Below are 13640 nucleotides of genomic sequence, written 5' to 3' on the forward strand. Positions count from 1 at the left end.
AATATTTATGACATCATGTTTATGAGTACAGGTATACCTGATTATTTACGTTGTCTTTTTTTTTTATTTGTATTTTGTTTTTTTTAATCCTCAAACTCCTTGTTTATTGTTTTAAATCCTATACACACCAAGGCAATGTGTTTCTGTTTTTTTTTTAATCCTATAACTCCACACGCAATCTTAAAACATTCATTTTTTCATGCAGACAATATTTTGTATGTTAAAGATGTTTGTGTTTTGGTTTTGAAGCTAACAGTGTGTGTTAAACTGACTGCCATTTGAACCGTTCAGTGCCATATGGCCAGCAGTTATTGGAGAAGAGGTGTAAATGTCACCTTGTGAAAAAATTTAGCTTTGCAGAGGGCAGTCTGATGGGGTTAAGATAGTAAAAAGACATAAAATAAAGGTACGTTTCTCTTGTAAGGTGTATCCAGTCCACGGATCATCCATTACTTGTGGGATATTCTCCTTTCCAACAGGAAGCTGCAAGATGATCACCCACAGCAGAGCTGTCTATATAGCTCCTCCCCTAACTGCCACTACCAGTCATTCTCTTGCAGCTCTCGACAAGATAAGAAGTAGCTATAGAGATGTGGTAAATTTATGTAGTTTATCTTCAATCAAAAGTTTATTATTTTCAAATGGTACCGGAGTTGTACTGTTTTAGCCTCAGGCAGAAAGTTGAAGAGTCTGCCTGTGGTTTTTGATGATCTTAGCAGGTTGTAACTAAGATCCATTGCTGTTCTCACACATAACTGAAGAGAGAGGTAACTTCAGCTGGGGGAATGGCGTGCAGGGTCTCCTGCTATGAGGTATGTGCAGTTTAAATTTTTCTAGAGAAATGAATATGCTAGAAAATGCTGTTAATACCGGATTTATTTAAGGTAAGCCTGATTACAGTGATTTAATAACGACTAGTATCATGCTTGCTGTAAAAAGGTAATATTCTTATTACTTTCTCACATTACTGAAAATAAGATAACGTTTGCTGGAAGTGTTTAAACTTTTTTTTCTACATATTGGTGATAAAACTTTATTGGGGCCCAGTTTTTCCACATGGCTGTCTAGATTTTGCCTAGGGATAGTTTTTTATGGCCCTCTCACTGTGAGTACAGGTTGGGAGGGACCTAATTTCAGGCCTAAATCGTGCAGTAGTTTTTGCAGCTTGAGACTTCCAGCTTCCCTGAACACTTAGGACCTCTACAAAGGGTTTTTGTGCCTTCAAAAGTCATTGTATGAGCAGGTAGGGCCACAGCAGAGCTGTGGCAGTTTGTTGTGACTGTTAAAAAACGTTTATCGTTTTTTTTTATCCGGTTTTGAAACTAAGGGGTTAATCATCCATTTGCAAGTGGGTGCAATGCTCTGTTAGTCTATTATACACACTGTAAAAATTTCGTAAGATTTACTGCTTTTTATCACTGTTTTTCAATCTCTAACAAAATTTGTTTCTCTTAAAGGCACAGTACCGTTTTTATTTTTTGCTTGTTTACATTTATCAAAGTGTTTTCCAAGCTTGCTGGTCTCATTGCTAGTCTGTTTAAACGTGTCTGACATAGAGGAAACTCCTTGTTCATTATGTTTAGAAGCCATTGTGGAACCCCCTCTTAGAATGTGTACCAAATGCACTGATTTTACTTTAAGTTATAAAAATCATATTCTGTCTTTAAAAGATTTATCACCAGAGGAAATTGACAAGGGGGAAGTTATGCTGATTAACTCGCCCCATGTGTCAGAACCTTTGACTCCCGCTTAAGGGACTCCCGCTCAAGTGGCGCCAAATACATCTAGCGCGCCCATGGCGTTTACTTTACAAGACATGGCGGCAGTTATGGATCATACCCTTACAGCGGTATTGTCCAAACTACCAGGGTTACAAGGAAAGCGAGACACCTCTGGGACTAGAAAAAATACAGAGCTCTCTGACGCTTTAGTAGCTATGTCTGATATCCCCTCACAATATGCAGAAGCTGAGGCAGGAGAGCTTCTTTCTGTGGGTGATTTTTCTGACTCAGGGAAGATGCTTCAACCTGATTCTGATATGTCTACATTTAAATTTAAGCTTGAACACCTCCGCGTGTTGCTCAGGGAGGTTTTAGCTACTCTGGATGACTGTGACACCATTATAGTGCCAGAGAAATTGTGTAGATTGGATAAATACTATGCAGTGCCTGTTTACACTGATGTTTTTCCAATACCTAAAAGGTTTTCCGAAATTATTACTAAGGAATGGGATAGACCAGGCGTACCGTTCTCTCCCCCTCCTATTTTTAAGAAAATGTTTCCAATAGATGCCGCTACACGGGACTTATGGCAAATGGTCCCTAAGGTGGAGGGAGCAGTTTCTACCTTAGCTAAGCGTACAACTATTCCCGTTGAGGACAGTTGTGCTTTCCTAGATCCAATGGATAAAAAGTTAGAGGGTTACCTTAAGAAAATGTTTATTCAACAAGGTTTTATTCTCCAGCCTCTTGCATGCATTGCCCCGGTCACTGCTGCTGCGGCCTTCTGGTTTGAGTCTCTGGAAGAGGCCTTACAGGTAGAAACTCCATTGGATGATATACTTGACAAGCTTAAAGTGCTTAAGCTAGCTAATTCATTTGTTTCTGACGCCGTTGTTCATTTAACCAAACTAACGGCTAAGAACTCAGGTTTTGCTATACAGGCGCGTAGGGTGCTATGGCTTAAATACTGGTCAGCTGACATTACTTCAAAGTCTAAGCTTCTCAACATTCCCTTCAAGGGGCAGACCCTATTCGGGCCTGGACTGAAGGAGATCATTTCTGATATTACTGGAGGAAAAGGTCACGCCCTTCCTCAGAATAGGTCTAATAAATTAAGGACCAAACAAACTAATTTTCGTGCCTTTCGAAACTTTAAGACGAGCGCGGCATCAACTCCCTCTAATGCAAAACAAGAGGGAAATTTTACCCAGTCCGAGCCGGTCTGGAGACCTAACCAGGCCTGGAACAAAGGTAAGCAGGCCAAGAAGCCTGCTGCTGCCTCTAAGACAGCATGAAAGATCAGCCCCCGTAACGGATCTAGTAGGGGGCAGACTTTCTCTCTTCGCCCAGGCTTGAGCAAGAGATGTCCAGGATCCCTGGGCGTTGGAAATTGTGTCCCAGGGATATCTTCTGGACTTCAAAGTTTCTTCCCCAAAAGGAAGATTTCATCTTTCACAATTATCTGCAGACCAGATAAAGAGAGAGGCATTCTTACATTGTGTTCAAGACCTCCTAGTTATGGGAGTGATCCACCCAGTTCCAAAGGAGGAACAGGGGCAAGGCTTCTATTCAAATCTCTTTGTGGTTCCCAAGAAAGAGGGAACCTTCAGACCAATCTTAGATCTCAAGATCCTAAACAAATTTCTCAGGGTCCCATCTTTCAAGATGGAGACTATTCGAACCATCCTACTTATGATCAAGGAGGGTCAATACATGACTACCGTGGACTTAAAGGATGCTTATTTTCACATTCCGATACACAAAGATCATAATCGGTTTCTAAGGTTCGCCTTCCTAGACAGGCATTACCAGTTTGTGGCTCTTCCCTTTGGGTTAGCTACGGCACCAAGAATCTTTACGAAGGTTCTGGGGTCACTTCTGGTGGTCCTAAGGCCGCGGGGCATAGCAGTAGCCCCTTACTTAGACGACATTCTGATACAGGCGTCGAATTTCCAAATTGCCAAGTCCCATATGGACATTGTTCTGGCATTCCTGAGGTCTCATGGGTGGAAAGTGAACGAAAAGAAGAGTTCTCTATCCCCTCTCACAAGAGTTTCCTTCCTGGGAACTCTGATAGATTCTGTAGAAATGAGGATTTACCTGACAGAGGCCAGGTTGTCGAAACTTCTAAATTCCTGCCGTGTTCTTTATTCTACTTCTCGCCCTTCGGTGGCTCAGTGTATGGAAGTAATCGGCTTAATGGTAGCGGCAATGGACATAGTTCAGTTTGCCCGCCTACATCTCAGACCGCTGCAACTCTGCATGCTCAGTCAGTGGAATGGGGATTACACAGATTTGTCCCCTCTACTAAATCTGGATCAAGAGACCAGGGATTCTCTTCTCTGATGGCTATCTCGGGTCCATCTGTCCAAAGGTATGACCTTCCGCAGGCCAGATTGGACAATAGTAACAACAGATGCCAGCCTTCTGGGCTGGGGTGCAGTCTGGAACTCTCTGAAGTCTCAGGGGTCGTGGACTCAGGAGGAGGCACTCCTTCCAATAAACATTCTGGAACTAAGAGCGATATTCAATGCTCTTCAGGCTTGGCCTCAGCTAGCGGCAGTGAGGTTCATCAGATTTCAGTCGGACAACATCACGACTGTAGCTTACATCAACCATCAAGGGGGAACAAGGAGTTCCCTAGCGATGTTGGAGGTTTCAAAGATAATTCAATGGGCAGAGATTCACTCTTGCCATCTATCAGCTATCCATATCCCAGGAGTAGAGAACTGGGAGGCAGATTTTCTAAGTCGTCAGACTTTTCATCCGGGGGAGTGGGAGCTCCATCCGGAGGTGTTTGCACAGTTGATTCAACGTTGGGGCAAACCAGAACTGGATCTCATGGCCTCTCGCCAGAACGCCAAGCTTCCTTGTTTCGGATCCAGGTCCAGGGATCCCAAGGCAGCGCTGATAGATGCTCTAGCAGCGCCTTGGTCCTTCAACCTGGCTTATGTGTTTCCACCGTTTCCTCTGCTCCCTCGTCTGATTGCCAAGATCAAACAGGAGAGAGCATCTGTAATTTTGATAGCACCTGCGTGGCCACGCAGGACTTGGTATGCAGATCTGGTGGACATGTCATCTTTTCCACCATGGACTCTGCCTCCGAGGCAGGACCTTCTACTTCAGGGTCCTTTCAACCATCCAAATCTAATTTCTCTGCGGCTGACTGCTTGGAGATTGAACGCTTGATTTTATCAAATCGTGGTTTCTCCGAGTCGGTCATTGATACCTTAATACAGGCGCGAAAGCCTGTCACCAGGAAAATCTATCATAAGATATGGTGTAAATATCTTTATTGGTGTGAATCCAAGGGTTACTCATGGAGTAAGGTCAGGATTCCTAGGATATTATCTTTTTCTCCAAGAAGGATTGGAGAAGGGTTTGTCAGCTAGTTGCTTAAAAGGACAGATTTCTGCTCTGTCTATTCTTTTGCACAAACGTCTGGCTGAGGTTCCAGACGTGCAGGCGTTTTGTCAGGCTTTAGTCAAAATCAAGCCTTTGTTTAAACCTGTTGCTCCGCCATGGAGTTTAAATTTAGTTCTTAAGGTTCTTCAAGGGTACCAAACCTGGTTTTTTACCAAAGGTGGTATCTAATAAAAATATCAATCAGGAGATTGTTGTACCGTCACTGTGTCCTAATCCTTCTTCAAAGAAGGAACGTCTTTTACACAATCTTGACGTGGTTTGTGCTTTAAAGTTTTATTTACAAGCTACTAAAGATTTTCGTCAAACATCTGCATTGTTTGTTGTCTACTCTGGACAGAGGAGAGGCCAAAAGGCTTCGGCAACCTCTTTCTTTTTGGCTAAGGAGTATAATACGCTTAGCTTATGAGACTGCTGGCCAGCAGCCTCCTGAAAGGATTACAGCTCATTCTACTAGAGCGGTAGCTTCCACATGGGCTTTTAAAAATGAGATTAAAAAACAGATTTGTAAGGCGGCGACTTGGTCTTCGCTTCATACTTTTTCAAAGTTCTATAAATTTTATACTTTTGCTTCTTCGGAGGCTATTTTTGGGAGAAAGGTCTTGCAGGCAGTGGTGCCTTCCGTTTAAGCGCCTGCCTTGTCCCTCCCTTCATCCGTGTCCTATAGCTTTGGTATTGGTATCCCACAAGTAATGGATGATCCGTGGACTGGATACACCTTACAAGAGAAAACATAATTTATGCTTACCTGATAAATTTATTTCTCTTGTGGTGTATCCAGTCCACGGCCCGCCCTGTCATTTTAAGGCAGGTGTTTTTTATTTTTAAACTACAGTCACCACTGCACCCTATAGTTTCTCCTTTCTCTTGCTTGTCTTCGGTCGAATGACTGGTAGTGGCAGTTAGGGGAGGAGCTATATAGACAGCTCTGCTGTGGGTGATCCTCTTGCAGCTTCCTGTTGGGAAGGAGAATATCCCACAAGTAATGGATGATCCGTGGACTGGATACACCACAAGAGAAATAAATTTATCAGGTAAGCATAAATTATGTTTTTAGCGTGTTTAATTAAACATCTTGAATGAACGTGCTTTTATTTTGCTCCTTACATGCAGACTAGCGTTTCAAAGACGCTACAGTTTAATATCACTTTAAAGGGACAGTCAACACCAAAATTATTATTGTTTCAGAAGATAGCTAACACCTTTACTACCCATTCCCCAGCTTTGCACAACTAATATTGTTATTTTAATATACTCTATAACATTTCAAGCTCTAAATGTCTGCTGGTTTTTAAGCCACTACAGACAGCCTCTTATCACATGCTTTTGAATTTGCTTTTCACAACAAGAGACTGATAGTTCATGTGTGCCATATAGATAACATTGTGCTCTCTCCCGTGGGGTTGTGCATGACACTGCACTAATTAGATACAATGCAAGAAATAGAAAATAAATGGAAAGTCATGTGATAAGGGGGCTGTCAGAAGATGCTTAGATACAAGGTAATCAGAGGTAAGAAGTATATTAAAATAACAGTGTTGGTTATGCAAAACTGGGGAATGGGTACTAAAGGGATTATCTTTTTTAAACAAACATTTTGGAGTAGACTGTCCCTTTAAGTAACATTGTGGCCAGCATTCTTGCATTGTAGTGATAGTTTTTCCCCTTTCAGCAATTAAAACAAACATTTATCAACCCCTTCGGCAGGCTTCGTCTTCCTACGACTGCAGGTTCTCACAAGGGAACCTACAATCCGTATTTAACGAGCAGCGGTTTCCTAACTTTTCGCATGTTTTATGATCAGACACCTGTTGAGCAGGCAAAAACCAGCAGTGTCTACTATACAAAGAAGTTATGTAATTAAAAGTTTAATTTGCAAAATCTGTATATTAAAAGGACAGAACACAGTTTAATTTCCCGCCCCTTTGATAAACATTAATACTGTTTATGAGATCATATATTTTATGTATATATGTGTTATCACTTATTGCACCAAATTGATATTTATCCAGAAATAAGATAAGAAATTAGTATGTGGAATCTTTGGAATACTTGCACAGCAATTGTCATGTACAATACAAAATATTTATCTCATGTCCTTATTTTGGCAATAGATTCTGGATTTTCTCTTTTATAATTGTACTCTGATCCGCCTGATCATTTGTATGTGAAACTTCTTTCTGCAGATAAAGGCATGTTGCATAAGGCTTTCAGTCATGAAAATGAAATGCATATTATTGAGGAAATTGAGCTGTTACCTGATCAACAACCTGTTCAGACATTGCTGCTTTCCAACAAGCAGGTAAAAATATTGAAAAGGAAATGATGGGTGTGTTTTACTATGTGCTGTAGTAAAGATGTGTGACTAATTTTATAGGAACCAATAATCAACACAAGTGATGGTCGTAATAGTTATTTAGATTATTTACTTTTAGGATTTCAAACCCAGGCTACTATCTATTCACTAAGGAAAGGCTAGCGACACTGCAATCTTGAACCCACAAAAGGGTTAAACATACATAGAGGTACCATTCGGTTCCCAAGCAGAAACTGCCGCTGATCCAATCCGCAATGCTAGTTACATAGCTGAGTCATGCCACTGCAACTGATTGGGTTAGCGGCAGTTTCTGCTCGGGATCTGAGCAGTACTTCTGTGTGTTTAACCTCTTTTAAGGGTTAAACACATGGTTGCAGGGTCGCTAGTCTTAAAATGACATGAGTTATTTTTTTTTTTACTATAATGACCCTTTAAGCACCACATTAGTAAATCTCTTCATACATACTAAATATTTTAAAATTATTTAAAGTGGCTGTCATTATTTTTTTTTAGCAAAACTTGCATTATTTTTATCTTAATGGGAGGAGAGTCCACTGCTTCATTCATTACTTGTGGGAATTAAGAGCCTGGCCACCAGGAGGAGACCGACACACCAGCCAAAGGCTTAAATACCTCCCCCAGTCATTCTTTGCCTTTCGTCACAGGAGGTTGGCAGAGCAGTGTCAAAAGATTCGGAGTAGTCTCCTATGGAGGGTAGTACTCTTCGCAATGAGACTGGAGTTTTAAGTAGTCCTGTCAGCCTCTCAGTGAGAGCATGGGTGAAAGTTAAAGTCCGGAGATACAGGGGGAGTTTTTCTGTGAAACCATCCCACTCATATTAACAGCTCCTTAAGCAATCGGTGTTGACGAGTTTCGCTGCCTGCTTTCTGCTCTCAAGTCCATGTCGGGAGCGATGCTACTGACCTGTCACACTTAAAAGACCGTGTTCCTGTTCCACGGCATGGATTCTGGTAAGATTGTTTCATTTTTTATACATGTATGATAACGCTAGAAGACAGGGTCACAGTGTGACTCCTTTTATCTGTATAGAATCGAGGGTTAATATCTCCTGAGGGGGATTATTGAACAGGGGGGAATAATCTTATGTTTATTTGATTTTATGCTGCTTTGTGCGAGATGTTATGGGCTCATAGGCTGTTATGGAATGTACGGGTTTCACTTTCACTTTGGAAGCCATGCAGCTTACAAGCTTGGCATGCTTTTTCTCATAGCAGGGATGGTCCTGCATTGTGCACCATACGATTCTTCCCTCTTTCCTGACCGGGTGTCTATCAGAGAGGAGTCCTAACTCCCTGTACTGTCTGGGTCATGGGAGGTGGCGAGTACCACAGCCATTGGGATATAAAGGTGCAGTTTTTTTTTATAAAATGTTTTATTTTTATAGTTCTCCGGTTATTGCACTAGCGATGGAGGATTCTGTTACTTAGAGGGCACGCCCTCTATTTCTAAAGAGTAATTCCTGTTTATAATGTGAGGAGGCCTTACCGCCCCCTGATTTATGTTCCATATACCTTCATAATGTGATAATATCAAACATGTTTTATACCACTGAGCCGTCCACCTCTGTGGAGTTGTCGCCCAATGAGGTGCATACCCTACATGCTTATCTCACGACACATGCAGTTTCCTGTTGCATTGCTGATCCTCCATCTGGAGGGGGCCATTTTTCACCAGACGTTACAGCGCAGCTTAGACGGCGGTGTCTGCAGCTTTTAATGCTTTACCTCGCCCTGCTAAGCACAAGCTAAAGGTTACATATGGCACTCCTTCCCAGAGTACATTAGAAAATTTATTGGATTTAACTGATAGGGTTATCAGAAGATGAAATTCTTTCTGAGACTTCAGAGTATGAACATTCTGGGTCAGAGTCTGCTGCCTCTAAACCTGCGGCTGCTGAGGAACCAGACTTTAGTTTTAGGAATTGACGCTTTCTTCTAAAGGATGTTTTTTGCGAATTCAGTGGTTCCAGAGGCCAAACTGCCTGAGGAACCTTTAATTCCTAAAGGATAGAGTTTGAGGACAGGGTGGTACCTTATCCTTCCCTGCTCCTGTTAGATGGCAAACATATTAAGAATGAATGGGACTGGATTGTTCCTCTCTTCTCCCTTTAACAAATCGTTTCTGGCCCTGGACTTTTAATGGAGTTGTGAGGTTCCGTCCCTAAAAGGGATGGAGCTATCTTCACCCTTACTAAACGTATTACTATCCCGGTTGAGGATAGCTCTTCGTTTTGAGAGCCCATGGATAAAGGATGGAAACTCTGTTAAGACAGTTGTTTTCAACATACTGGATATTTGTTTCAATCGGAGGCGGCGGTTGCAGCGGTTGCTGGAGAAACTACCTTCTGGTGTGAATCCTTATAGGATTGATCCGGGTGGAGAGGTCCCCTCGACATTACTCAAGAAAGATTTATGGCCTTGAGGGTTGCCAATTCTTTTTTCTGGGATACTATTGGGCAGATTATTCACCTAAATGATAAGACTTCAGCCTTTTCTATTCAGGCCCGTTGGGCTCTGGCTGAAGTCATGGTCTGCGGATATGACTTCTAATTCTAGACTTCTTTCCCTCCCCTTTAAGGGAATGATTTTGTTTGGTCCAGGCCTGGACTCAAATATCTCCATGATCACAGGGGGCAAGGGTGTCCTTCTACCACAAGAGAATATGAACGAGTCTAAGGACAATTTTCGTTCTTTTAGTTTTGATAAAGACCATGTCAGCAGTCCTCTGCTAAGCCTGAGCAAAAAAAGAGCTCTTGGACGCCGGCTCAGTCCTGGAATAAATCCAAGCAGAGCAAGAAGCCCGCCGAGTCTAAGTCGGCATGAACGTTTGGTCCCTGGTCCTCTTCTGGATCATGTAGGGGGCAAACTGTCGCTCTTTTCAGTCGCTTGGTTCAGGGACGTGCACCCGGAGGTCATAGTTCAGGGTTGCAAGATGGGTATCAAGTCTCTGCCACCCAAGGGCAGTTAAGCTTTTCTGGGTTGTGTACGCGATCTGTTTTCTTAGGAGTTATTGTCCCGGTGCCTATCGCAGTGAGAGGTTTGGAATACTATTCAAACCTTTTCGTGGTTCCAAAGGAGGAGGGAACTTTCCGGCCGATTTGGACCTGTGCTTAAACAAGTTTTAAATGTCCCCTCGTTCAAGAGGGAAACAATGGGTCCATTCTTCCCCTCGTTCGAGAAGGGCAGCTCATGACCACGATAGATCTTAAGGATGCTCCATTCACGTACCAATCCTCAAGGACCACTTCCAGTTCCTAGGGTTTGCGTTCCTGGACCAACACTTCCAGTTTATTGATCTTCTGTTTGGTCTAGCTGGTATAGTGGGGAGCGTAACTGCCTCCAAGTAGTTAACACGGCCAACGCAGCATTCTCCAAGAAGTTTTTCGGAGAGTGGACCATTCGGGATTTCTCCTTTTTGTCTTCTTCGATCCCATGGATGGAAGATAAATCTAGAGTTTTCTTGTATCGCGTACCAGGGTGGAATTCCCAGGTACTATAATAGTCTCCATAGACATGATCATTTTTCTAACAGACCAGAGACATTGCAGACTAGCTTCAACATGTCTCACCCTCCAGACCTCCTGGAGGGTGATTGGTCTCATGGTGTCCAGCATGGACATCATTTCCATGCCAGGTTTCACCTCAGACTGTTGCATCTGCGCATGCTGAAGCAGTGGAATGGCGATCATTCGGATCTGTCTCAACAGATTTCTCTGGACAATGGATTGAGAGAATCGCTCTCTGGGGTTTTTGTCTGGATCACTTGACCCAAGGGATGTCAGTCTCAAGAACATCCTGGGCGATTGTGACTACGGTTGCCAGTCTGTCTGTAAGGGCCTATGGACTCAGGAGGAAAAGCTCCTTCACTATCGCATTTGGATCTTCGGGCAATATACAATGCTCTGAAGGCTTGGCCTCTGCTGGGTTTGTCCCAGTTTATCAGATTCCAATCAGACAAAATATCCTCGGTGGCTTACATTAACCATCGATGGGGGGGGGGGGGGCTAGAAGCTCCCTAGCTATGAGGGAAGTATCTCGGATTCTGGAGTGGGTGGAGACCCACATTTGTTTGCGGTCAGCGATAAACATTCCGGGTGTGGACAACTGGGAAGCGGATTTCCTCAGCAGACAATACTTTAATCCGGGGGATTGGTCTCTCCATCCTGAGTGTTTGCAGAGATTTGCAAGAGGAAGATCTTATGACGTCTCATTACCTAGTTACCCAGATATGGGTCGAGGTACAGGGATCCTTAGGCGGAGCTAACAGATGTATTAGCGGTGCCTTGGAGGTTCAAACTAATTTATCTTTTACGACCGTTACCACTACTTCCTAGTGTAGTGGCTCGAATCAAGCAGGCGTCAGTGATACTGATTGCTTTTTCTTGGCCGCGAAGGATATGGTTTGTGGAAGTTACCTTGTCACAGGGATCTGCTGACCAAGGTCTTTTTGTTCATCTATGTCTAGATCTGAGGCTGACTGCGTGGAGATTGAACGCTTAGTCCTAGCCAAGAGAGGGTGGTTTGAGAGTGTTTATTTTTACTCTCATTCAAGCTCGTAGCTGGTTGCTCATCGCATCATAAGGTGTGGAAGACCTACTTATTCTGTACTCCAGGATGAACTGGAGAAGGGCTTTTCTACATGTCCCCTGAGGGGTCAGATTTCAGCCCGGTCTGTGTTACTGCACAAGAGATTCTCTGAGCTTCCTGATATGCAGTCACTTGTTAAGGTTCTGCTAGGATCAGACCTGTGTTTAGATCTATTGCTCCTCTTTGGCGTTTGAATCTTGTTCTTTAGGTTTTGCATGGGCTCTGTTGGAGCCTATGCATGATGTAGACATTTAAACTGTCTTGGAAGGTTCCTTTTCTACGGGCTATTGCTTCTGCGCGCAGAGTATCTGTGATTTCTGCCTTGCAATGTGTCCCTCCTTATCTGGCTTTCCATGCTGATAAGGTTGTTCTACGAAGCAAGTTAGGTTTTCTCCCTAAGGTTGTGTCAATTCACAACACCAATCAAGAGATTGTGGTTCCTTTCAACGTAATTCTGGATGGGGTTTGTGCCTTGAAGTCCTATCTTCAGGCCACGTAGGAATTTAGACAAACTTCTTTATCGGTTTGTTCTCTTTTCGGGAAGCATGGGGGTCAGAGGGCCTCTTCGACGTCCTTATCTTTTGACTGATGAGTGTTCTCCGTTTCGCATTGAGACTGCACGAAATAAGCCGCCTCCTGAGGATTACGGCTCATTCAACTAGAGCTGTGGCCTCTTCTTGGGCCTTTAAGAACGAGACTTCAATGGAGCAGATTTGTAAGGCGGCTACTTGGTCCTCTTTACATTCTTTTGAACATTTTACATATTTGATGTTTTTGCTTCGGCGGAAGCAGCTTTTGGGAGAAAGGTTCGTCAGGTTGTGGTGCCCTCAGTATAGGGTCCTCCTTTTACCCTTTCATTTTCTTCATTGTACTCTAGAGCTTGGGTATTTGTTCCCACAAGTAATGAATGAAGCAGTGGACTCTCCTCCCATCAAGATGGAAAACATAAATTATGCTTACCTGATAATTTCATTTCCATCTGTGGGAGGAGAGTTCACTGATCCCGCCCGTTTCTCTGGGGGGGGGGGGAACCTAAATTTAATTGTTCTTCTGGGACCATTTATACCCTGATATTTCTCCTACTGTTCCTTGTTCCCTTGGAAGAATGACTGGGGGATGAGGGGAGTGGGGGAGATATTTTAAGCCTTTGGCTGGGGTGTCTTTGCCTCCTCCTGGTGGCCAGGTTCTTAATTCCCACAAGTAATGAATGAAGCAGTGGACTCTCCTCCCACAGATAGAAATGAAATTATCAGGTAAGCATAATTTGTTTTTGCAGTTCAGGGACATATCCATAAAAGGGGTACTATAAACACTAAATACACTTTATAAGCATAGTGTTTAGGTTATGCCCCGCCTCCCTATAGTTATAGGTGCTGCTATGTGAAACTCCCTTTAGTCACTGCATCCCAGTACCTGTGTTTGTACATGTGCAGCAGCTTTCCTTCAGATACCTGCAGTGTAACCTAGGTTTCAAAATGGCAATACCCATAATTAGAGAAAATATATTGAGTGTTTAAAGGGACATAATACCCATATACTAAATAACATGAAAGTCAGGCAGCATTTTTGTAA

General features: G+C 43.0%; 1 protein-coding gene across 4 annotated transcripts in view; it reads left to right on the forward strand.

The window, feature by feature from the left end:
- Positions 1 to 13640, forward strand: part of SEMA4D (semaphorin 4D) — a 397671-nt gene that overhangs the window by 226765 nt on the left and 157266 nt on the right. For all 4 annotated transcript variants that reach the window (XM_053702391.1, XM_053702393.1, XM_053702392.1 and 1 more), the window contains exons 12-13: positions 1 to 31; positions 7331 to 7446. The exon at positions 1 to 31 is cut by the window's left edge and continues 192 nt beyond it. In XM_053702391.1, the coding sequence (XP_053558366.1) occupies positions 1 to 31; positions 7331 to 7446 (147 nt within the window). The remainder of the gene's footprint in view (positions 32 to 7330; positions 7447 to 13640) is intronic.

This window comes from Bombina bombina, chromosome 2 (genome assembly GCF_027579735.1).
Source record: "Bombina bombina isolate aBomBom1 chromosome 2, aBomBom1.pri, whole genome shotgun sequence".
Classification (NCBI taxonomy): Eukaryota; Metazoa; Chordata; class Amphibia; order Anura; family Bombinatoridae; genus Bombina; species Bombina bombina.